Consider the following 23788-nt stretch of genomic DNA (forward strand, 5'->3'; position numbering starts at 1 on the left):
CCTCGGCGCAGGCTGGAGGGAGTTCTTGCTGGAGCTGTTTGCGAGTCAGCACTGAAGCCTGCTATCATTTACGTGGCTTTCCTGTGTCTTCATTCCTTGTTTCATTTTAATCCAGTCTGCAATATGTTCCTTTTGAATGCTTGAAGCAAGCTGCTGGGCTGCCTCTAAGCACACCACTGCTAAATCCACTGTTGATTAAAATCCGCAATTCATTAACTTGTCCTTAAATTTGCTGGTCTTGACTTATTTTTTTTTAAGGGGGGAATGATGATGATGATCTGTTCCTTGTCTAGCCTGGCACAGGGCTTTTCCTCTGACTTGCCTGCTCTGTACTGCAAGCAGTGGTGAAGCTGGCTTTGAGCAGCTGGGCCAGGGCTGTAGGATGAGGTCGGGCTGGTTCTGACCTCCTGGGAATACCTGCCTGGCTCCCGTCCCTCCCTCCCCTTGCATGCTGGTGATGATTTTATAATCAAGGCATAAGGAGAGGGGTGTGGTAATTGCCCTGCGTAGGTGTCTGTTCTCACTACTTCTCCCAGCTGATCCAAGATTCCTCAGTCTGGGAGAAGCACGGGGAGGAACCGGCCACAGGACTCACTCGGGGACAGCATGGAGAGCAGATGGAGTGGCTGGGTGCTGGTCCTGGCCGTGTGCCTGGGCTCCTACCGAGGTAAGCTCAGGCCTTGCGGGTAGGACTCTGAGCCTAGAAAATGCCTCTGGACCCCTAAACTATCCTAAATTCTCTCTTGGACATGTCTGCCTGCTCTTGAAAGGCCAAGAGGGTTTAAACTCCAAATACTTCCTTGTCCCTCGTTGGGGTTATGCCAGGGAGCTGAGGCACTCTCCAGCAGGTTGTGCTTTAACATGTCTGTGCGGAATTGCCTGTTCTTGCTCTTGAAGGTGATTTTAAGGCCAAAAAGGAGTTTGTCCCCTTCCTCCTGTGGACAACATGAGTAGGACAGAGCTGGCTTTCTGTCGGGGCGTGAGGGATGTGGAGGAAATGGGGTGGGAAGGGGAGGAGGAGGTGGGGAGGCAGCAGGGCTGCCGTGTTGCCTGTCCTGGCTTCAGACCTGGCTGTGTACGTGTGCTGTGGGAGCAGCTGTTGTGGTGCTTGTGCTGTGGAGGAACCAAAATGCCACCCAAAGCCGTCCCTTAGGGCTAGGGGGAGCAGGGGGCCCTCTTTGGGTGTAAGCAAGCAAATCCCCCAGGCACAGCCCTCCCAGGAGCCGGAGCTTTCCGCCCCATGATCCATGGGGAGCCACCACCTCTTCCCAAGGGAAATTCACCTAGCTTTGGAAAAAAGGGCAGGGGCAGCCTTTTAGAGGGAAGAGCCCCTCTCCTGGTGCCGGTGGATGAGCTGACAGCAGGAGCACCCCAACCAGCACCAGGAAAACCAGGAAAATTCATCTGCTCCCTGTGCTGGGAGGGCGCACGGAGCCTGCTGTGCCGGCTCTCCCTCAGCCATCCTCGCCAAATCCTCCCATCCCCCTTGCTCCAGGCTTTTCCCCTGGCAGCCTTAACCCCAATTCCTCCCCCTGGAGGGGGTCCTGGCATGGGTTTAGGGGGAAAAGGGGGGGGTTTTGGGTGTGCGGCGGAGCGCGAGGGCCGGGAACTGGGGCGGCGGGGCCCACGCGCCGCCCCCGGCTTGGCACCACAACCGGTTCCCCAGGCTCGGCCGGCTCGGCCGGGGCTCCTGCCTCGGCTCCTCGCCTTGTGCCCTGCTCTCAGGTGCCGGGACAGCCCCCACAGCATCGCAGAGCCCCCATGGCCACGCTTTCCCTTGGGCCACCCTTTATTTGTGTTGTTTTAGTGCGATTTTTTCCACAGCTTCAGCTCGAGCAGAGCTAGGCCTCGGTGTGCTTCAGCCACGTCTCCCCATCCTTGTGCGTCCTACAGAGGCACTCAGGGGGCTGTCCCCTCACAGGGGCTGTGTGGCAGGGTTGTGGCCACGTCCGTGGGTCAGGCAGGGTTGTGGCTATGTCCGTGTTTCGGGCAGGGCCAGCCTCATCCGTGCCCTTGGTGCTTTGGGGCAGCCTTTGGGTGGCGCGTGCAACCCCTTCCGCAATTACCGGCGAGCTCGTGGGATGAGAGGGCGAGCTGAAGCCAATTAAAGCCGGGATGCTCTCGGGCACCCGTCCTGCTGGGAGGATGTGAGGGGTGGGAAGCGATTCGGGGCAGCCCTGAGCTGCTCCCCGTGGCCGGGCTGTGGTGTGCAGGCAGCGGGGTGCCACCAGGGAGCGGGGCACCACGGCTTCCTGGCACCAAACCTCGTGCTTTTGTGGGTTTCCTCGGTCAAAGCAGGCTTGGGAGGAAGAATTGGCTTAGAAAAAAGAAAATAGGCAGAGGTTTGGATGAGAAAAAGCTGCAGTGCTCATTTTTCACCTAGACCTATATCTTATCATATATATGTGTTTATATATATTATACATTAATACATTTATTATATTATATATATGTTATATATTTTATATACTATATATTTTATGTTTTATATTTTTATATATAATATATTTTATATATTATCTATTTTATATGTTTTATATATTATATATATTATGTATATATGATCAGAAACATGTTGCAAGTCATCCTCCTTCTTCCCTTCCATTTTTTATTGTCGTTGCTGCCCCTGAACTCCCATCTGACTTGCCATTCCTGTTCCTCCTGCTGCTAACACCACACTTAAAAAAAAAAAAAAAAAAAAAAAGCATGCCATATATATATCTCTCTCAGCTGATGCGGCATCTCGCACACATCTAGGTGTGTGGGACGGGAAGCAGCGGGGCTCACCCTGCCCCGGGGCCGGTGGGGCAACAGGGGCTGAACGCACCCAGCGCTGCCGAGCTGCGCCAGCGCTTTTGCAGCAGCTTCCTCGGCCCCGCGCTGGTGGCTGCAACCCCTGGCAGGGATGGATCTTGCCCCATGGTGCCCGAGAAAATTAATCCTGACACGCAGAGGTGGCAATTAAAACGCCGGCGCTGCTGGTAGGCGCTTATCAAGCAGTGTTGCACCATGCCTGGATGGAGCGAGCGACGCTGGCACCCCCGGATTATTTATTTTGCAAGATTTATTAGTGTTTTTTTAATTTTTTAATTTTTTTTTTATTTTTTCCTTCCCAGTGTGTTCAGCTGCCTAGGCAGGGGGTGCCCCAGGCTTGCCGTGCTTTTAAATGGGCTGAAGCCTCCACGGCACGCGGGTGCGCCTGTCCCTATCAGGGTTAACGCGAGATGCTGCAATAGGAGAAAGCGACGGGGTTGGGGCTGGGGGAGCTTTGCCAGCCAGCAGCAGGTGGTGGGGATAAAAATAAATAAATAAATAAATAAAAGAACAGCTAAATAAATAAATAAAAAGAATAAAAGATGCCGTTGCGAAAGCCGAGGTGAATCAGGGTGGGAGGGGTGAGCAGCATCTGTCCTCGTCTGTGGGCAGACCCGGGGCAGGATGGGGAGCTGGTGTGGGGTCGGGATGGTGACCCCCAATGGGTGCTGATGCCCCCAATGGGTGCTGATGCCCCCTCTTTATCTCCCCCCCACCCAGCCGGGGCCAGCCCCCTCCCCGAGTGCGGCGAGCGGCCGGAGGAGTGGTGCCGTGATGTGGGGACGGCGGCCAAGTGCGGGGTGCTGGAGCTGTGCCGGCTTGCCGTCTGGGACCGAGACCTGGGGGTAAAAGCAATTTGGAGGGGAAGGGTCGCCCTGCCCCAAAATGGGGGGGGTCTGGTGGACAAATCCTGCCTTTTCTGGCCCCAAAGCTGGGCAGGGCAGCCTGCGGGGGCTGGTGGGCAGGGTTTCTTTCCTGCAAAACGCCACAAGGGTGGGATGTGGGGAGGATGCAGGGGGTCTGGGTGCCACAGCAGCATCCTGACGTGTCCCCTGCCTCAGCAGAAAGGGATCCCATGCCACCTGTGCCAGGTGGTGGTCTCCACGGTGGGGAAGATCCTGCAGGACAACCGCACCGAGGTGGGTCATCAAGGGCAGGGGGCACAGACCGGTGTCCCCCCCACATCCCTGCGGGGCCAGCCCAGCCCTGAGCTCTCCCTTTGTCCCCTAGGAAAAGCTGAGGCTCTTTTTGGATAAGAAATGCCAGTACCTGCCCTTCCAGGACTGGTCGGTCAAGTGCAAGAAGATGGTGGACACCGGCATCCTCATCCTGGTGCAGCTGGGCAAGCAAGTGCTGGTAACAGCCCGGGGCGGGGGGAACCCCTTAAAGGGCATGGTTTGGGGAGCAAAGGAGGGGTCCTACTTCCCCCAGGGGGCTGGAGCTCACACTGGGGCAAAAGGGATGGGGACAGAAGCGATGGGTGGATGTAGGGTGTGATGGCTCAGCCCTGACCGCCCCTGTCCTGCAGTCGGACCCGAAGGTGGTGTGCGGCACCATCAAGCTGTGCCAGCCCTGGGGCAGCCCCGAGGGGGCCCTGAAGTTTCAGGAGCCACCGCCAGCCCCCGCGCAGGACTTTGCCCAGCTCTCCATACCCTTCATCGCCGGCGTCCCGCTCCTGCTCCAGCCCCAGGACACTCCTCGTGCCCAGGTACCTGCCCAGCCCCACCAACACCCTGCCCTCGGTGCCCTGTCCCTTTTAATTACCCCTCTGATGTTTTGGGGTGCCGCTGTCATCCCGCAGGAGCCGGGGGACCTGTGTGGGGACTGCGCCCGGCTGGTGGCGGCAGTGCAGGTGGAGCTGGGTGCCTTCGCCCGCTCCCTGGCGTCCCGTGCCGAGAAGGAGTGCGAGGGCCTGGCACCCGTCCTGGCACAGAGGGTAAGGTCACAAAGCCACCCGGCTTGGGGGGGGGTGGAAATTCAGCATGGGGTGAAGCCCCCGGGGGCTCACCGTGCCCCCTTCTCCCCGCACAGTGCAAGCGCTACCTGGCTGAGTACGCGGACACGGCTGCCTGGCTGCTCCGGCACCTGGTGAGCGAGGGAGCTGCTTTCTGAACAGCTTCTCCCCCCCCCTTTTACATTGCAACTGCTGCCATTCACTTTTTAATGATCATTTTTTCCTTTCTATTTGCCGCCTCCCTCCCCCCAGCAGGCTGAGGTAAGCAAGATGCCCGTTGCCTTCCCGACGAGGCTGGGGATGGGGGGCTGAACTTGCCGAATTCGGGGGGTCTCTCCCCAGGACCCGAGGGAGCTCTGCAGCCTGCTGGGGCTCTGCCCCTCCTTGGCGTCCTCCTTGGCACTCTCATCATCGGGATCCATGCATGCACTGCTCTCCGAGAAGTTGGCCCAGCTCCTCAGCACACTGCTCCCTGACGGGGTACGTGGGGCTTGTCCCACCCCTGGCCACCCTTAAAATCCTAAAAGGCTGGGTGAGGGGAGTGTTACCTTTTATATTTTTTTTAATTCTCCTGCCCCAGGAGGCCACGCCGCTGTGTGAGATGTGCGAGTTCGCCGTCAGGGCGGCCGAGAGCCTCCTGGAGAACAACATGACGGAGGCGAGCCGGGGCTTTCATGGGGCTGGGGGGGTGGCGGTGGGGTCCCTCCGGCATCACCCTCCCTGCTCTCACCCCCCGAACAGGAGCAGCTGGTGAACGACATCGAGAAGGTGTGCTACATGCTGCCCCACGGCGTCATCGGGCAGTGCAAGGACTTCGTGGACTCCTACGGCAAGGCGGTGGTCATCATGCTGCTGGAGGCCACCGACCCGCGGGCCGTCTGCACCATGCTGCGCCTCTGCCCGCGCCGGGGGGCTGCCCGCGGGGTGGCCGCCGCCCTCGAGCCGGCCACGGGCTCCTTCTGCAACGTCTGCCAGATCCTCATCACCTACTTCGATAACGAGCTGCTGAAGAACGAGACGCTGGCGGAGCTGGGAGACATGTTAGAGAAGGGCTGCGAGCTGCTGCCCGCGCCACTCACTGGCAAGGTCAGCTGGAGGGGGTCCCCGAACCACCTCCTTTTTTCCCCTTTTTGTTTCTTGTGGGGCTCACCCCAAACCTGCTTCGCTCCCACAGTGCGAGGCGCTGGTGGTGCAGTACGAGCCGGCGGCCGTGCGGCTCCTGGTGCAGATGATGGACCCCGACTTTGTCTGCACCGTGAGTGTGCCCTGCTGAGCGCGGTGGGACGGGCAGACAGCGTGCAACCTGTCCCCCCCCCCGCGGTGTCCCCTGCCCTTTTTCTACACTCAGCCTTTTTCCCCTTTTTCCATGCAGAAAATCAGAGCTTGCGACTCGCCCCTGGGCTCGGAGCCCTGCGCCTGGGGACCGGGATACTGGTGTGCCAGCATGGCCACTGCCATCGAGTGCGATGTAAGCGGTGTCACCATCCCCCCCGCCACCTGCCACGCTTCCCCTGCTCCCCTACATCTCCCCGGGGCTCTGCCTGCCCCCTCCATCCTCCCCGTCTCTCCCCACAGGCCGTCGAGCACTGCAGGCGTCATATATGGGACTAGGAGCCACCTCTCCGGCCGGGCTCGCTGCGGTTTGGGTTCGGCACCCAACGTACCCAGGACCCCCCCCTTGGGATGCGCCCGCAGCCGCAGGGGATGGGGTGTCTCCGGGGTGCCCCAGCCCCCTCTGCCTTCTCCTTTTCCACCCCCGGGGCTTGGATTTTCAAATCAGGTTAAGGGATTTCGTCTTGGTTTTAGGACTGGGAATTCAGCGGGGAGGTCTCTTAGGCTCATTTCAAAATCCCTCCACCCCACCGTCCCCTCTCTCCTGTGACCCGTGGGGTAAAAACTGGGCTTAGCCCCATCCGCATCCCACCCAGAACCGAGGCCGAAGCCCAGGTCAGCCGAAACCAGAGCAGCTCCAGGGGCTGTGATGGTTTCTGCTGCCAAAGCACTGGTGCTGAGAGTCTAGGCACCCTCACTCCCCGGGTCCCATTTGATTTTTGGCAAGCCCAGCCCTTTGCTGGGCTGCTCAAACTGGGGCTGCTTGGAATTTTGTTTTATTTTTCCCCTGGTCACCAGTTAAAGAAACAAAGCGGAACAGATTTGCCTGCAGTGCCTGGCTTTGCATGACTTCTGCGTGATGAATTTTTGCAGGGGGAAGGAGAAGAGAGAGGCCGAGTTAAATTAGGAACATATACATAATAGATATGCATATATATATATATATATATATATATACACACATCTAGGTGTGTGTATATATATATATATGCATATACACACAAAAATGAGACACGTCTGCTCTGCTGGGACCAGCAGGAGCACCGCAGCCCGCAGAAGGGTGCAAAGCCAGGACTGCAGGGCTGGGATTTGGGGTTTCCTCGCTCCAGGACACACGAGGCGGTGTCCCCAGCTGCGGGCTGCTCGCCGTGGGATGCCACGCAGGATCACCTCCCCTCCACGGACACAGCGCCACAGCCAGCTGGATATTATATAGATAGATGTTTTAAGCATCCCCTGAACAAATGAGTGAGTTTGGGGGGTTTCCTTCCCAGCAAGCAACCCCTGAAGGGGATCCTGGTGCCGAAACCGTGGCAGCGAGGGGCGGCGGGATGCTGGCTCGTCCCCACCCCGCCGCGGGAAGGGGACGCCCGCGGTGCCCGGTGCCGAGCGTGGCCACGAGCATTGCACCACAAATAAACCCTTCCCATCAGCCCGGCTCTCGTCTCCCTCCTCCTTGTCCCCGGGGTGATGCTCCTTAAGGGGGATTTAATGGTTCTCCCACAAAACTGGGCTGCTGCGGCGTGGGATGCGAGAATGGCTGGAGAGAGAGGAATTAAAGGAATTTTTAAAAAAAAAGAAAAAAAAAAAAAGGGATTTCTTTTTAAAAGGCTGCTTGGCCGTGAGATGCCTAATCTCGTGTTTAATCTGTTTAGTCTGTGTTTGCTGCCGGAGGCACGGCCAGGGAGGAAGGACGACAGACAGTTTAACCAAAGCCATAGAGAGTGTATTTCTGATTCCCGCGACAGACCATTCCCAAAACTCTCCACAAGGTTACGGTGGGAAGCAAACCCCAAACGAACAAACCCGAAAGCAAGAGAGAAGGGGAAGGGGAAAGAAGGATACACACGAACACTCGACAGCCAGAAGCCCCCCCGCTATTGTCTGTCTCTCTCTCTTTTTCCACGTCGTAACACATTTTGGTAAAGCCAGCAAAAATGGAGAAATGTCTTCAGTTTTGGTCTTTCCTTGCCGGAAAGGTGACGACACACGGTAATGGGCTCTCACCCAGCCCCCCCGGTCCTGCGGTCGAGGTGCGATGGGTTTTGGTCCCCAGCGTGGTTTTTTGGGGGGCGAGCAACTCGTCGGGGCTCCCCGAAGCCTCGAGGCCACGCTGCTCCTCCGCCCCCGTCCAGCCTTGTAACGCTTGGATTCGTTGCATTCGCTCAGCATTAGTATTAATTAAAAAAAAAAAATCTTTTTTTTTTTTAATAAGAAAAATTAAAAAAAATTTAATGGTTTCATGGGTAAATGAGACGCGAGGAAGAGCAAACTGGTCCTGAGAGCCCTTTCCCGGGGCCAAGCTCTCCAAGGCTGCTGGACTGAAACGCAGGGGATTGGGGGGGCCGAGTGCCGGTCTCGGGGTGCCCCCGGCCCCGCTGCGTCCCCCAGCTCCGTGCTCGTCCCCTGCTGCCCCCGGCCGGCCTCGAGGGGCCCCACTGGTCATAGCTCGGTGATCTCCAGCGGGCTCTCCATGATCACCTCCCGCATCTTGTGCAGGGGGGTGGACTTGGCCGACTCGGTGCGGGCGTTGTGGTCGCCGTAGCCCCCGCAGTCAGCGGTCAGAGTCTCCAGCGAGCGCCCCAGCACCTTCTGGTCGTCCTCGGGCAGGCTGTTGAGGTCGGAGGCCAGCAGCGTGCCCGTGCTGCCGTGCACCACGTGGATGCCGTCGGGACCCTTCAGCTCCACCGGCGGCTTGTGCCGAAAGCGCAGGCTGCCCTGGCTGGGGCTGCGCTCCTCCTCCTCCTCCAGGTCCTTCTGGATGAGCTGCAAAAAGCCCACGGAGATGTCACCGCGCGTCCCAACTTCCCTCTGAGGTGCCCAGCGGGAGGCACCTGACCCTCCTCTTCCTCCGTGAGGCTGTGATCTCTCCCCCAGCTGGAAATATGTTGTTTTGCTCATTTTGGGGAGCGGTTTTCCATGCTGGGTGGGGGGGTCACCAGCAGCCACAGCCTGCGGGGCTGGGAAGACACACTGCATCCCAAAGGGCACGGCAAGCATCTCCCCATGCCCCCGCACGCCCCGTCTACCTCCGTGACCGAGGAGCGGTCCCCCTGACTGGCGGTGGCCTTATGCACCATCCGCTGGGCAAAGAGCCTTTTCAAGCGCATGTAATCGTCCAGGACCACCTTCAGGAGAGAGCCCTGGGTGAACGGGGAGAGAGGATGGGTTACACCAGGGACACAGCTCTTTTTCTGGGGGGGAATCAGCCCCATCCTGGTGTTTCTTGCAGCGCTATCACCCTCCGGTGCGGCACCTGGAAGCCAGAACGGGGAAAAAAAACGAGGGCAGCCCCTTGGTGAGGGGTGCCCGGTGGTGGGGGCCGCTCACCTTGATGGGTCCCTCCCGCATGATCTGCCCCAGCTTGGCGATGTTGTCGTACTCCTGGATGGCGGCACGCAGGTAGCGGTCGTCCTCGGGCTTGGCGGCCGAGGGCTCTCTGCCGAAGGTGCCCTGCAGGAGGAGAGCGCGGGGTGGGGGACGTGTGTGGGGCAGTGGGGGTAGAAGCGAGCCTGCCAGAGGGGTTGGGGCCACCATCTCACGTGGGTCCTGGCCGGGCTGTTCCACAGGTCGGTGATTTCGCTCAGGTTTTCGGGCAGGTCGTCCTCGCGCTCTGCCTGCGCCGCCAGCTCCATGGTGCGACAGAAGGGGTCCAGCCACACCGGGTTGGCCCTGCCCGGGGACAGGAGTGACACTCAGAGCTCACAGCACACCCCAAATGCCCAGCTGAGTCCCTCCACCAAGTAGAGGCTGCATCCCTGGCTGTAAAAGGCGGGTGTCCCCTTTGGGAGCACCCCTGGGTCCCGCCACATGCCGGATAGTGAGGTGGGGAGCAGAAGGATGGGGAGAACTCACCCATCAAAGGAGTACTTGTTGGTGTTGGGCATGTCCATGATGTCCATGAAGCCTCTGTTCCCTGCAAAAGGCAGAGTGGAGGTTGCCCAGCCGAGTAGCAAATGGATGTGGGCATGGGGCAGTGCTTCTTCGTGGGGGAAAAAACCCGAAAAGTGACCAAAAGGGCTCTGGTGGTGTGAGACATGCTGGGATGCGCGCTGGTGGCACGGAGCCTGGCTGCTGCTCACCTGTGGAGCCAGCCACAATGGCTTTCAGTTTCCTCTTGTGCCTGCAAAAAAAAAAAAAAAAAAAAAAAGGAAATATGGCAAATTTGGGCGGAGAATAAGGGAGAAGGAGAGGGTCCGCAGGGCGCCACTCACACGGTGCGGTAGTACCAGTTCATCAGGATGAAGAGCATGGCGGCCAGGAAGAGCAGCACGGCCAGCACGATGATCGCCATCTGGGAGAGACAGAGGGCTAGCGGCAACCTCCAGCACCGATCCAGCACACAGCTGTGGGCACCCCACCGCGGTTATTCGGGGCCAGCAGCTCCCCGGGGCCTCGGGGTGGCCGTCTGCAGCTCCAGCTGGACCTTCACCTGCAGGGCCGAGAGGTCGTCCGGGGCCCGGGCTGTGATGGCGGGCTGCACGTCCAGCACGTTGTAGTTCCTGAAGAGGTTCCTCAGCTGCTCCTTGTTCTCATCGATCATCTGAATCACCCTGCAGAGAGGAGGGTGGGTGGGTGTCTTGGTGCATGTGGGGCTCCCCATGTGCACATGGCGGGCTGGGTGGCCTACCGCTCCACGTCCAAGATGCGGTTGGTGTCCCTGTTCACCACGTGGATCAGCAGCTCTGTCTGTGCAAAGTTCACCCGGCCTTTCTTGTCGACGTGGAACTGGGGAGAGACAGCAGGACCAAGGTCTCGCCTCCTGAGCCATCTCCAAGAGTGCTCCAAGGCGTGTCACCACCCACATTCATGTGGGGAAAACCCTGTCTCCAGCATGGCCATGGCTGCTAGGGACACACTTGCAGCCCCATCACTGACTGGTTGGCTGAAGGTGGGATGATCCCTTCACCTTCACGACTTGGGGGAGCCTCTGCTTTGTCATTTTACCCTCAAAAGGACCTCCCAAGCAGTGTGTGAGGTTACCTCCCCCTCGAAGCAGCCTCAAAGGCAGCTGGTTACCTGCACATCATCTGTGTTGACGATGGCGCCTGTGATGTTGGAGAGCAGGCTGATGAACTCCTCCTCGAACTGCCTGACCTTGTCGGGGATCTCGTTGATGATGATTTTGACCCGCTGGTCATCCCTCAGGATGTAAATCCCCACGATGGCCGTGTCGTTGTGGCCAACCAGGTCCGAGGCCATGATGTCCACCACAAAGTAGCCGGGGTTGTAGGCCGTGAAGAGGTCAAAGGTTCTCAGGATCCCATCGAGGGTTCCTGGTGGAAGGATGGCCACAAGCCCAGGGTTAGTGCAGTCACTTTGAGCTACCCACGTGAGGTCCCTATGAAGGGACCTGAAAACCAGGGCTTGGCAGATAACCTACAGCAGCTCTCACAAAGCCAGAGCCTGCCTCATGGGTGAATAAAAGAGGATGGAGGAACAGCAGTTGGCCATGCTGATGGTGACCATGGCCATGGGGGGGACATCTTCAGCCATGGGACCCTCCCTGGCCCATGCTCAGCAGCATGCAGGCTACTCACCGATGCTGAAGATGTTGGCCACCTCCTCCGAGTCATTGGAGTGCTGCTTGATGTAGCGGATCCCCAGGATGTTGTAGAGGACCAGGCTGTTGTTGCCCACGTCGGCATCCACCGCCACGACCCGGATCAGCTCTGATCCCACCTTAGCGTCTGTGGCAACCCCTTTGGGAGAGAGACAGGACGGAGACCTGGGGCTGGGCTGCTCCCCCCACCAGCTGGACTGGTCCTGGAGCATCCCCGGCTCCAGGTGCCCCCCACCGGCCCCAGGCACCCCTTACCCGCTGTGTACTCCGACTTGGTGAACTGTGGGGACTGGTCATTGATGTCTTCCAGGAAGATCCGCACCTCCTGAAGGGTCAGGTCTGTGCTGAGGTCCCAGGGCTGTGCCTTGCCCGTGCGCTGGCCCCGGGGTGGGGACCAGTTCCTCTGGCTGGAGGCTTTGACGATGAGGGAGTAGAAGGGCTCCTTCTCGCGGTCCAGGTCCCGCAGGACCTGCAGCTTCCCCTCCCGGCTCAGCTGGAAGTTGCTCTCCCGGTTCCCAGCTGCGTGTAGACAGTGAGTTACCAACTTTTTGGTTCCGCATCTCATTTACCCCCTTAAAAGCACAGCAACCAGGTGCAAGGCAAACCCTCAGCAAGGGGGTGTGCAGGTTTGGGATGGCAATCGCCCCCTTCCTCGCCCAGCTGTGCCGTTCTGTCCCCACCTCACCTGCTATGAAGTAGTAGACGATGGCGTTGGAGCCCTCATCTGCGTCCACTGCCCCGGTGACATTGCCCACCACCGTGCCGGGCTGTGAGTGCTCAGGGACGGAGAGCGCCTGGTACTGGGGACTGTCCCTCTGCAGGAGCACGGGAGAAGAGAGGGGAGGGTTACTGCAGCACGTGAACTTTGGGGGGCTTTTTTTTAGGCTTTGAAAGGCTGAAAGTGGACAAACGCCATCGTGCACCCCGTGGTGATGCCCAGTGGCACGTGCTCCACCACATGTGTCCCCAGCCCGGCACCCCCTGTGCCCTCCCTGGTGCCTTACGGGTGGCCTGAGGAAGACGGGCTCGTTGTCATCGATGTCATCGAGCGCGACCTGGAGGGGCTGCATGGTCTCATAGGCCGGCTGGCCCTGGTCGCTGGCCACGATGATCAGCTGGGGAGAGAGGCAAAAGCGCCGTCCTGGGCAAAGCCACGGGGGCGAGGAGGGTGCGGAGACATTGCTGAGGCAGGGACAGAGAGGGGACGGCTGGGCGGCAGAGGGCTTTTGTGGAATTTAACCAGGAGCTGGCCCACCACGTCCTCCAGGATGCAACTCTTCTGGTGGCCCACCTCCCAATCGCACCACATCCCCGTTGCATCCTCTGCCGGCGCTTGCTAACCACCTGGCTCCTTGCTAAGGTGGTGGTGTGACATCTCCACCACGGGGCCAGCTTTCCACCGTCCCCGCCGCGTGGTCTGCATCCCACCAGCCCAGCCCATGGACCATCCCGCGGCCGTGCTGCCGCCTCGCTCACGTTGTACACCGCCTGCTTCTCCCGGTCCAGCCGCATGGCCGTCTGGATCAGCCCGCTGACGGCGTCGATGCTGAAATACTCCCAGTCCTTGTTCCCGGCCCCGGTTTTCAGCAGGTTGTACAGCACTGCCCCGTTGAGGCCCTCGTCCTTGTCCGTGGCGTAGACCTCGTAGACGTTGGACCGCAGAGGGATCTCCTGTCGGCACGTGGCAGCCCCTCAGCCCCAGCCCTGCATGCCACCCCCTGCAACAATAGCCCATCCAAACCCCCTGGTTTTGGCCCATGCTGCCCAAATTTGGCCCCAAAGGGGAAACGTGGAGTTGTGATTTCCTTCGGCGCAATCACAGCTCCAGGGACTTGTTGGAACCAAGCCCGGCTTCTCGGAAAGGAGAAACGTCTTAAATGTCAGTGTTTTGACCCATGTTTATGAACACGCCCGGCATGCAGCAGCCGGCCATTTCCCTATTTTGTTTGCTGCTGGGGTTTCTGTTCCCCAGGATGCCCCTCTGGCTCTGCTCAGAGGCTGGCCTAGCGTCTGGAGATATTTGGCAGCAGAGATGCCCTCCTTGCTCCAGGAGACCCTTCCAGTCCCCACCACAAGCAAGTACGACCCAAACCTTCTTGCCATGTGCTAAACCAGGTTCCTGTTTCATCCCCAGTGGAGATGGAGAGTGGGTTTGGCCACCAGCAGGCATGCTCCTGGGCACGGCCTTGGTGTGCCACGGCTCCCTGCCCACCACGAGCCCCAGGTGTGTGTGTGTACCTCCTTGATGTGCAGGATGGTGCCGTTGGGTGGGCGGATGAAGACCGGGCGGTTGTCGTTAATGTCAATGACCTCCACGTGGAGCATGGTGGTCCCCCAGAGCGGGGGATGCCCCTTGTCCGTGGCCACCACCGTCAGGTTGAACCTCTCATAGGACTGCAAGCGCCGCCGGGACGTGATGAGCCCGGAGTCTTTATTGATCTTGAAGGCCTCTGGGGACAGACCAAACACATCTTTGGCTCAGGATGCTTGACACCAGATAAACTGTGAGTGGTATGCATTAGAAACCAGTCTACCAGGTGAAGCACACCCCTTGCTGGTGGGAAATCCCTGCGATGGGGTGATGGAGCAGAGCTGGCTGCCCAAAGCAGGAGTGCAGGTGCTCTCAGGGTGCTATTTTGGAGCATCCCTGCTCCCTTGGGTGCTGAGTTCCTGCATCTGGGGGATGCTATTTTGCTATCTACCTGCATCCTTCTAGCCCTTGTTGGCTGAGGTGTGCAGTGAGTTTGCTCCAGGACACACAGGTTACATTTGTGTGTGCTGAAAACCCAGGGAAAGATGGCTGGGGGGAAGCCAAGGCCAGGCTGCAGGATGAAGGTGGGCAAAGCTTTAACACGTCACGCCACGAGGAACTGGGAATGGTGGAGCAATACCGAAAGCGGCTGTTCCCGGGATAGCATGCACAGCCTTGATGCTAACCAGCCACCAGGCACCGAAAGTGTGGCTTGGCCCCTACAGCTCCTCACTGCATCCCTGCACGAGCCCTGTCCACGGGTAGGAGCTCCCCACCAGCAGCTCCTACCTGCTCCAGGGCCCTCGATGCTGTAGGTCACCACGCCGTTGTCCCCTTCGTCCAGGTCCGTTGCAGTCATGGTAATCACTGATGTCCCCGACGGCTCGTTCTCGTAGACGCTGGTGCTGAACTGGCTCTTGCTGAACTGGGGCCTGAAGTCGTTGATGTCCAGGACGGTGATCAGCACCTTCAACAAAGCCCAGCGCACCGGGTCACGCGGGGATGGGGCCCCTGCCGTGACCGGCACCGGGGCGCAGTGCCCTTCCTGCTATTCGTCTCGCTCTGCTGGCCCAATTCCTGCCTCCAACAATGGGGACAGACGTGGCCGGGGCACCCATTCTCTCCACAGCTGGCTGGAGCACTCGCAGACAATAGCATCGGTCTCTCCTGCCCCTCCTGCTCCGTCCCCTCCCATGGATGCTTGGTGCACAGCCCCTTTCATTCACCACCCCACCCCTGTTTTCTGGGGTCTTCTGCTCTCCCTTCTGGCTCATTCCTCCCCGGGCCCACCAGCAAGGTTTAACACCTTCTTGTAGGGCACTCCACAGGAGTGGTGGTGGCCCTACCTGCACTGAGTTCTCCCGACGGTTACTGGGGATGTCCCCAGGGTTGTCCCTGGCCACGGCTGTCAGCGTGTAGTGATCCTTCTTCTCCCGGTCCAGGGCCGACAAGATGTAGATGTCCCCCTGCAGCACACAGAGACCTCCAGGTGGGTCCGGTCCAGCAGAGCTGCTACTCGAGCAGAAGGTGAGGTGCAGGAACAAGGCTGTCCCACAAGGTGGGATCATCTCATCCTCTTTTTCCCCGCTCTGTTCCAGCTTCAGCTGGCTCCTTACCGTGTTGGGATTTATCCCGAACTTGCCCTCTCCATCCCCCAGGCTGTACTGGATGAGAGCAAAACGCCCCGAATCCGCATCCGTGGCCTTGACCCTCAGGATGACTGTACCCAGTGGCACATCCTCAAAGACAGCTTTCTGCAAAAAAAGGGAGCAGGGAGAGCTGGTTGTTGCACCCTGTGCCACTTTAGTAGGAAAACGGAGTTAATACCAGTTAATACCACCAATGCAATGCTCATTCTGGCAGGTCTCAGCCTGGTGACCCTGCCCACAACAAGGCGTTCTCATGCAGCATGTCGGCGTGCTGACCATTTTCTTTAGATGGTTCAGGCACAGATGGGGTGGTGGTGTCCCCAGAGAACCCCCAGGACTCAGAAAAGGGATCCTGGCTCACCTGGTAGGACGGCTGGCTGAAAACGGGGTTGTTGTCATTGATGTCCACTATCTGGAGGTAAACGGGGATCTCGGCTGATCTGCGGGGGGAGCCATTGTCAGAAGCACGGATGGTGAAGTTCAGCCACTGCACCTCCTCGTAGTCCACCGTCCTGTTGGCCACGACCTTTCCTAGAAGACGGCAGACCCTGAAATGAGAAACCTGCCCCCAGGTCCCCTCCTGACGGCCTTCTCTCCACACAGGACATGGCGATGGGATAAAGGCAGAGAAATGAATTAAAGGAACCTTCCAAGGCCGCCTACCAAGGGCTGGCAATCAGACACAACACAGACACAACACCTTCATGGAGCTCCCCCTCTACTTGATGGACAGTTTTTGCCCTCTGTAGCCAAATCCTGACCAAATTTCTCATAGGAGGAGTGTGGCTTAGTCCTTTTAGTAAAGGGGCTGTGCTAAGGGGCTGCGCCAAGGGGCTGCAAACACCCCACCTCTTCCCCCATCCCTCTCACGGGCCTTGCGGGGCTCGCACCTCCCCAGGCCACCAACCTGCCGACTGGTCCTCGAGGCAGGCGTAGCCTTCTGGGGAGAGGTCCAGCAGCTCGTAGGTGATCTGCCCATTGGCACCTTTGTCTGGGTCCACGGCCGAGATGGAAATGAGCGTGGTGCCCCGCGTGGCTCCCTCCAGGATGCGCTCGGTGAAGTACGTGACCCCGAACGGGCGGAAGCGGGGCGTGTTGTCGTTGACGTCCAAGACGTTGACCGTCAGCTTGGCTGTGGAGGCCAAAGGGGAAGAGAAGAGGGAGAAGAGAGAGAGAAGTGAGACAGAGAAGAGAAGGAAAGATGGAAGAAAGGAGGGTCCTAAAAAACAAGCATGAAGCTCCGGGAAAGCCAACTAAACTGAGGTGGCGCGCCAAGAGCAATGGCAGTATTCAGCTGGGACAAAATTCACTGAGCTAGAGGAGCCCCAACTCCAACTTCACATCTTCTCATGTGTGCCTGGCTTGGGGATGGTGGCCAAGGGCCAGGAGGCTGTGCTGGTGGCTGGGAAAGGCACCGTGCCCCCATGCTGCCCGGCCTTCTCCACAGCAAGGGTCCGTTCTTACCGTTGGGCACGCTGACCGAGTGGTCGATGACTTCGCTGGCATTGTCATGGACAGAGATGGTGACCTCGTACGTGGCCACCAGTTCTCTGTTGAGAGGGGTTTTGATCTTCACAGCTCCTGGGAAGCCAAAAAGACTGGGGTTAGAGTCGTGCACCCTGCTGAGGCCCGGGCAGGTCGGTTGGCACCAGCTGCTGAATCCTCCTCTGTGCTCGCTCTCCTGCTTCTCCTAAGGCTGACCAGGGAAAAATATTTGATAGCTATGTGAGGAGATGACTTCCCTCCATCCTGTGCTCTCCATCACCTGCCTTCCTGCCTGCTCCACTCTGCCCAGCCTCCTGGGTCTCACGCTCCTCGGCTGGGGTTTGGTTTGTGCAGACGAGAGGGGTTTGGGAGCAGCTTCTGCTGCATGGTCCCCATCCACCTTCACACAGCATCTGGGCATCTTTAGGAGGCTTTTCCCACGTTCTTTCCATCAAGGCAGTTTTTCTGTTTCAGACCAGCTCTGTGCTTCCAAAACTCACAGAGGGAGGCTACTGGTCCTTCTTCCCTTGGGGCAGAGCCCACCAGGCTCCACTTACCCCAGTCCCTCCATCCCAGTCCCCCCCAGCAAGGGTGCCCGCGTCCGGTCTGTGAAGGCTGAGCAGCCACCACCCTCCTGAGATGGTGATGGGTGAGATGGAGGGAGGCAACGGATGGCACAGAGAGAGAAATGTGCACAGACACCGAGACAAACCTGGTGAGCCGAGAGCCGGAAAAAGGAAAGAAAAGGGTTAGAGAAGACCAGATTATCTAAAGGATTAGATAAGACCCCAGAGGCAGGGGGGAGAGAGGGCAGGGCGAGACGGGGCAGCAGGAGGAGGAGAGCAGGGAGGCAGGAGGTGAGCATCATCTCGGACACCTACCTCCAGGTAGAGAAGAAGAAGAAGCAGAAGCAAGGAGAGAGGTCCGCACTGCCCGTGTTGCCCGTCCCGCTCTCCTACCTGTCCTAAAATCCACCGTGAACGTTCCTTGCTGGTTGGGCACCAGCGCGTCCGTGTCGTCACGGGCCACGATCTCCAGCAGGTAGTACTCCAGGCGAGGGTGGAGGTCCCGGTCGATGGCGGTCACCTCGGCCACCACGGTGCCGGGGGCGGCTGACTCGGGCACGCTGACCGTCTGGATGGGGTTGACGAATTCGGGCCGGCAGTCGTTCACGTCGTCGATGATGATGCTGACGGTGGCGGTGCCCGAGAGCGCCGGCGTGCCCTGGTCCACGGCCACCACCGTCAGCCGGTAGGCGTCCCGCTCCTCCCGGTCGATGCTGAGGTTGGCCACGCGGATCACCCCGGTGGCGGCCTCAATCAGGAACCTGTCCTGGCCCCCGCCTTCGATCCGGTAATCCAGCTGTTTGTTGAGGCCGCTGTCCGCGTCCGTGGCTGTCACGCGGAGGATGGAAAAGCCTGGGAAAAACCACCAAGCAACATGGGCAGCCCCAGCTCCCCAATTTTCCCTTCAACCCCCACCCAGCCAAGTCCTGCAGGTTGGAAGCTGTCTCTTCAGGGTCCCACGGGGACATCCAGATGTCGTCTCTGTCCTCACCTGGGGGGCTGTTTTCCCGCAGCCGCGCTGTGACGGACGCAGGCTGGAAGACGGGGCGGTTGTCGTTGTCATCCAGGACGGTCACCGTGAGGCTGGCGGTGCTGTTCAGCCCCCCGATGTCACGGGCCACCAGCGTGAACTCCAGCAGAGGGTCTGGCAAAGCTTCTCGGTCTATCACACCACCGGGCTTCACCGAAACGACGCCTGGAGAAGCAGAAAAGCCAAGTGACAGACCCCACATCTGCCTGGTGGCCCTGGGCTGGGGACAGGGGCCTGCTGAGCCACCCCACCTGTCCTGTTGTTGATAACAAAGAGGTCCGGGGATGTCCCCAAGAGCTCGTAGGTCACCACGGCGTTGCTGCCCTGGTCGCCATCCAGAGCCAGGATGGGTCCATTGAGCACAGTGAGCGGAGTCCCTGGATGGGACAAGAGGGGTTAGGGATGGTGACAACCCCCCGCGGGGTCCCCTGTCCCCCTCCCAGCCCGGTGACGCATGAGGGACAGCAATGAATGAATGGAGGAGGTGACAGAGCGGGGCCTCGCGGGGCGCGAGGGGGTGGCTGCTGCAGCCTCGCAGAGCGGCACGCGGGGCCCAGGCGCGGCGGTGGGGCATCCGGCTAAAAACAAACAGACAGACAGACACATCCGTCAGTCCCGCTGGGTTTCGTAGGAGGGGAGCTCCTGGAGGTGCCCAAACCCTTTGCCTGGGAGCAGCTACCAGATGGGTGGGGAGGCACCCGAGGTCTTGGAGAGATTTGTACGGCAGGAAGGCAGAAAAAAACATAGAAATAGGAGGGATATTCCTAGCTCTTTGGCTGAGGGATGTCTACCTGGACAGGCTGGACTGTTTTATCTCCACCCCATGGAGCAAGGCAGCTCGAGGTGCTGGTGCTGGAGAGCTGGCACCCCGTCCCCCACAAGACCCTGCTGTTTGGGGGCCTCCAGGGCTGCCCACAGGGCTCAGCTCAGACCATGGGCACAGCATCTCACTCTCTGCTGCTGAGCAATTCCCAAGCAGGGATGGTTTGTTGCAGGATAGCATCTTGCCTGAGCCAAGAAGGGCTTCCACAGGTTGGATGGACAAAAGCCACGGTCTCCTGAAGGCTGACCTCCCGTCCTGCTCAGCACCCCCTTCCCACTGACCTGCAGCCTTGCCCTGCGCCGTGGCACCATTGGAGCCCAGCCCGTGGTGGCCAGGAGACACTTCCCCTTGCCCGGCCCCAAAGGGAGCGAAGAGAGGCATACCCGGGGGCGAGTTCTCCATCACCTCGGCCTGGTAGGAACTCTGGGTGAAGAGGGGGTGGTTGTCGTTCTCATCCGCTATGGAAATGACCAGCAGGTCGAAATCCTAAAGGTGTGTGAAGGAAAACAGGAACAAGAGGGTGATGACTGCAACGTCCTTTCCTCGAGCTTGCCTCCCTCCTTTCCTCCCCAGACCACCCTGGAGGGTCTGCAGGGACCCCAGCTGTAGGGTTGGGCATCTCTTCCCACCCCATGCCCCAAAGGGTGACATCTGGGACATCCTGGCAGACGTCATTGTGGTTGGCCAGCTCTCCAGCCCAACCCTGGCCCACCTTCCATGATGTCTACTGCTGCCTCGTGGGGTCAACACGAAATGTTGGACATTCCCTAGAACCTACTGGTCTCATTCTCTGCGGGTGGAGAGGTTGCAGCCCCCTTCTTGTGCCCCCCAGATGTTTTTGGAGTGTGAGGCTGCTGTTGGAAATGCCCCCCTTGTTTTCTGGCCATGGCTGGGGCCCCTTGTCCCACTTGCCCTGCCTCCAGCACCACTGGTGGCCCCTTCAGTGTCCATAATTACCCGCCTGGCATTGCGTATGTTCTCGGGGTTGTCCTTCACCGTGATGGTCAGCCTGTACTCTGCCACCCGCTCCCGGTCCAAGGGGCGGTTTACGTAGATGATGCCGGTCTATGGAGGAAAAAGGCAGAAAATACGTACAAGGGATGTGAGGTGGGCTGCTTCTGTTGCAGAAAACATCCTAGGGACGGCAGAGCTAGACCAGAGCAGCCCTGGCTTGTGCCACGAGGTCCTTGAGCTCCCTGCAGAGCCCTATGCACCTGGCTTGGTGCCTGCCCCATGACTCCAAAATCCCCATCCTCCTTAGCTCTGGGGTGCCCTACACCCTTCCCGGGGCGCAATGCAACGCACGGGGTGAAGGAGAGAGCTGTGCCCACACGTGGTGCCCACCCTCCACCTCCTGGCCCCCAGCCGCGGGCGCGGGGCGTACGGTGCTGTTGATGTAGAAGGCGCTCTCAGCGTTGCCGGCGGTGATATCGAAGGTGAGGAGGCCGTTCGGCCCCTTGTCCGCGTCCCGGGCGAGGATGCGGGTGACAAAGCTGGAGACGGGGGCGTGCTCGCTGAGGGTGAGGTTCATCGGCAGGTTGAGGAGCACGGGGTCGTTGTCGTTGATGTCCAGCACACGCACGCCCACCACCATCTGCGGGGTCGGAGAAGAGCTATGGGCTCGGGGCACCAGTTCCCACCCCTGTTTTCTATTCCTGGCTGTAGGACTCACCGTGGAGCTGAGCGGGGGCACGCCCCGGTCCCGGGCAGCGATGGTGAGGTTGTAGAAGGGGATGTTCTCCCGGTCCAGCTCGGCATCCTTCCGCACCCGCAGCTCCCCTTCCACCGGGGAGATCACAAACTCCCCTGCCGGAGACAGTGGGGCCGTGGCTCGCGCTGGGCCACCGCTGGTGTCCCACATTGTGGCTTCCCAAGGGGACAAGGGGATGGGCACCATGGGCTCTGGCCACAGGGAGGGGTGAGCTTTGTGGGTTTGGGGGCTGCAACCCCATTATCAGTGGGATGAAGCAGCGGGGGTCTATGCAGGCACCATCAGGAGCAGGCGGGTGGGCTAAATGGCCAAAAGCGAGGTGCTCGTGGCCCTTTCTGCAGATGCCAAGAGCCCTCCAAGCACCTGCTGTGCCCGGGCAGGGGGGCTGCATGGCATGGACCCCCCTCCCCAGAGCCAAGGGGCCGCATCCTGCTTGTTCTGGAGACGTTTTGCAGCCAGGGCCAGCTGGTAGACGGGACGGGGCTTTGTCTTCCAGAAACTTTGGCTGAAGTCACCACGGCCGTAGCTGTGTCCCCACAGCTGCCACGCGGCCAGGGACACCCACAGCTGCTCTGCCATCTGCTCCGGGGCTGCCTGGCTCCAGCTGCAGCTTTGCTGCGGGTTGCAGAGACCCCAAAACGCCCTGCAGCCCCTGCAATGGGGCCGTGCCTCTCTCGTTTTCTCCTTCTGCACTATTTATTTTTGCTTGGCCTTTATTGTTCAGCAAATTCCCCCCCACCCTCCCCTCCCCTCTCCCCTTGCACAAGCCCGGGCCCCCCTCCCCGGACACTAACAGGTTAAGTTTCCTGTTGCTCAAACAGGATTTCCTGGTGTCGAAAGGCTGAATTTGCAGAAGCAGCCTGCTGGGAGGATGGCTTTTCTGAAACGCTTCCGCCCCGCTCTCCTCCACCCACCCCCTCCCTGCCCGGTGGCAAGGCTCTCCTTGGAAAAAAAACAAAACAAAACAAAAAAACACAAAATAAAGCAAAAATGGACGGCGAGCTTCTGTGCCAAAAATGTAGGATTCTGTCCCGTGCTCCTCTGCAGGGGCAGAGGGATGGGGACGTGCCACCAGCTGCGGTGTGAAGCCGGGGAGATGCCACCCTGCTCACCAAGAGGGTCCCCAGCGACGATGCTGTACTCCACCTGCCCGCTGGGCCCCGAGTCTCCGTCGTGGGCCAGGAAGGTCCACACGCGTGGGCCAGGTTGCCCTTCGGTGACGTCGAAGGGACCTTCGTAGGGCCGCGGGAAGGTGGGGCAGTTGTCATTGATGTCGTTGAGGTTCACCAGCACCTGTGGGCGAGGGGAGAAGGTGGAGAGGGAGGTGAGCGGAGAGGGGACCAGCTCCGGGCTCGTTGCCGGATGGGTGAGCTTGGTGAGCCACGGATGGACAGCATCACCAAGTACTTCCCAAATAGTTCTGGCTTTGCTCGTCCTACCCCAGAAACTGAAAATCCAGCCATGCACAGCTGGGGCTCTGTCAAACCTCCGGGCTGTGCACCACGGGGGGGAAGGCAAAGCCCAAACCAGATGTTCTCCACATTCACATCCTGGCACCAAACTGGCACAAAGTCCCCAACCACCTTCTCCACTAATTGGAGGAGAGGGCGAGCAAGGAAGGACCCCAAATGAGCTCGAAAAGGTGACAGAAATGCACTTGGCCACCAAAGGCATGAGTTCAGAGAGCTGTTCTCTGCAGGCTTGCTCACTCCTTTTCCTCCGGGACATTTCGAGGGCTTCGTTTCAACGAGCAAACTAAAATAAAAAAAATTGAGCGTGCTTTTTGAGTCAAATGTAAACCACCACCAACGCAGCTGGCTCACTGTCCCTTTCCATGACACACTCGGCTGGCCAGCAGCACTCCTACAGTTCTCCAAAGGGAAAAGCAGCGACTTCGGGACACAGCCGAGCACGGTGTCACCAGGGGAGCACCGCCACCGGGGCCAGCAGCCAAGCCGAGCTCCAGCCTTGCAGGAATTTGGCTTTTTAACTGAGTCACCCTGCAACAGGAGGCATTTTTGTACGTCTACACCATGCTATATTGCAAGGCGTGTTAACCCTTCGGGGCACTTGTGTGGTGGAAAATGCCTGCGTGAGGAGGAGAGTCTCTGGTGGCTAGTAAAAGGTTGAGCTTATCGAGCACTCCTCTGCCTCGCATCTCCCGGCCACATGGGTAAGAGAGAGATGCTGAAAATGAGGAGCTTTTTGACCTCCTGAACTGAGGGTAGTAAAACCTATCAGATGGACGCTTGATACTGGCTAACTCTGATCTTTAAAGACTTTATCTGAGTCTCGGCTCCGTCTCCTAGCAGCGGAGACAACAAACCCTGGCACGCCTTATCAGGGAGATGGATTTCCCACCACTCGCTATCCAAAATAATCACTAAATCTGCTCCTAAAAGCTTTGCCTTCAGACTGTGCTGGCAGAAGCCCCATGGGCTGAGTAAGGAGGTTCCTGTTCCGTCTAGCTTTGGTCCTCATGGCTGATGGGGCTTCCAGGGTCAATGAGCTCAATGAGAGCTCTAATCAGTCCCTTCCACCTGCAGGCTCCAAAATCGCTCTGGACATGGACAACTCCTGCCGTACAACCCATCCCATTTCAATTTAGGC

At 59.1% G+C, this 23788-nt stretch overlaps 2 protein-coding genes across 2 annotated transcripts in view; one reads left to right on the forward strand and one right to left on the reverse strand.

Annotated features, from left to right (window-relative positions):
• Nucleotides 1-304: 304 nt before the first annotated feature.
• LOC311439596 (prosaposin-like) lies at nucleotides 305-7001 on the forward strand. The gene is made up of 14 exons (XM_084525489.1): nucleotides 305-667; nucleotides 3535-3659; nucleotides 3879-3953; nucleotides 4045-4170; nucleotides 4343-4522; nucleotides 4616-4750; nucleotides 4846-4902; nucleotides 5021-5029; nucleotides 5111-5248; nucleotides 5349-5426; nucleotides 5510-5854; nucleotides 5943-6023; nucleotides 6141-6236; nucleotides 6344-7001. Exons 1-14 carry the CDS (start codon nucleotides 607-609, stop codon nucleotides 6377-6379), a joined length of 1542 nt encoding a protein of 513 aa, XP_084381615.1. The 5' UTR covers nucleotides 305-606; the 3' UTR covers nucleotides 6380-7001.
• Nucleotides 7002-7804: 803 nt separating this feature from the next.
• CDH23 (cadherin related 23) overlaps nucleotides 7805-23788 on the reverse strand; it is a 129035-nt gene continuing 113051 nt past the window's right edge. Inside the window, exons 39-68 of the mRNA XM_084525093.1 lie at nucleotides 22291-22471; nucleotides 21140-21273; nucleotides 20852-21061; nucleotides 20425-20532; nucleotides 19851-19953; nucleotides 18896-19021; nucleotides 18606-18809; nucleotides 18008-18466; nucleotides 17028-17144; nucleotides 16471-16695; nucleotides 15925-16094; nucleotides 15531-15668; nucleotides 15261-15380; nucleotides 14704-14881; nucleotides 13902-14113; nucleotides 13140-13334; nucleotides 12668-12778; nucleotides 12349-12478; nucleotides 11919-12182; nucleotides 11641-11802; nucleotides 11120-11376; nucleotides 10731-10828; nucleotides 10533-10653; nucleotides 10315-10394; nucleotides 10183-10223; nucleotides 9956-10016; nucleotides 9643-9772; nucleotides 9431-9553; nucleotides 9130-9243; nucleotides 7805-8866 (exon numbers count right to left, since the gene is read on the reverse strand). Coding sequence (XP_084381219.1) covers nucleotides 8543-8866; nucleotides 9130-9243; nucleotides 9431-9553; nucleotides 9643-9772; nucleotides 9956-10016; nucleotides 10183-10223; nucleotides 10315-10394; nucleotides 10533-10653; nucleotides 10731-10828; nucleotides 11120-11376; nucleotides 11641-11802; nucleotides 11919-12182; nucleotides 12349-12478; nucleotides 12668-12778; nucleotides 13140-13334; nucleotides 13902-14113; nucleotides 14704-14881; nucleotides 15261-15380; nucleotides 15531-15668; nucleotides 15925-16094; nucleotides 16471-16695; nucleotides 17028-17144; nucleotides 18008-18466; nucleotides 18606-18809; nucleotides 18896-19021; nucleotides 19851-19953; nucleotides 20425-20532; nucleotides 20852-21061; nucleotides 21140-21273; nucleotides 22291-22471 — 4896 coding nt within the window. The 3' untranslated portion in view covers nucleotides 7805-8542. The remainder of the gene's footprint in view (nucleotides 8867-9129; nucleotides 9244-9430; nucleotides 9554-9642; nucleotides 9773-9955; nucleotides 10017-10182; nucleotides 10224-10314; nucleotides 10395-10532; nucleotides 10654-10730; nucleotides 10829-11119; nucleotides 11377-11640; nucleotides 11803-11918; nucleotides 12183-12348; nucleotides 12479-12667; nucleotides 12779-13139; nucleotides 13335-13901; nucleotides 14114-14703; nucleotides 14882-15260; nucleotides 15381-15530; nucleotides 15669-15924; nucleotides 16095-16470; nucleotides 16696-17027; nucleotides 17145-18007; nucleotides 18467-18605; nucleotides 18810-18895; nucleotides 19022-19850; nucleotides 19954-20424; nucleotides 20533-20851; nucleotides 21062-21139; nucleotides 21274-22290; nucleotides 22472-23788) is intronic.

This window comes from Aythya ferina, assembly GCF_964211825.1.
Source record: "Aythya ferina genome assembly, chromosome: 7".
Taxonomy (NCBI): domain Eukaryota; kingdom Metazoa; phylum Chordata; class Aves; order Anseriformes; family Anatidae; genus Aythya; species Aythya ferina.

What these genes read in the sequence shown, in the direction of transcription:
- LOC311439596 (XM_084525489.1), top strand. Translation starts at nt 607, where the DNA reads ATGGAGAGCAGATGGAGTGGCTGGGTGCTGGTCCTGGCCGTGTGCCTG. An exon ending in AGCTGGGCAAGCAAGTGCTG is followed by an intron (nt 4,171 to 4,342) that starts GTAACAGCCCGG and finishes CCTGTCCTGCAG; the next exon opens with TCGGACCCGAAGGTGGTGTG. An exon ending in CCACTGCCATCGAGTGCGAT is followed by an intron (nt 6,237 to 6,343) that starts GTAAGCGGTGTC and finishes CTCTCCCCACAG; the next exon opens with GCCGTCGAGCACTGCAGGCG.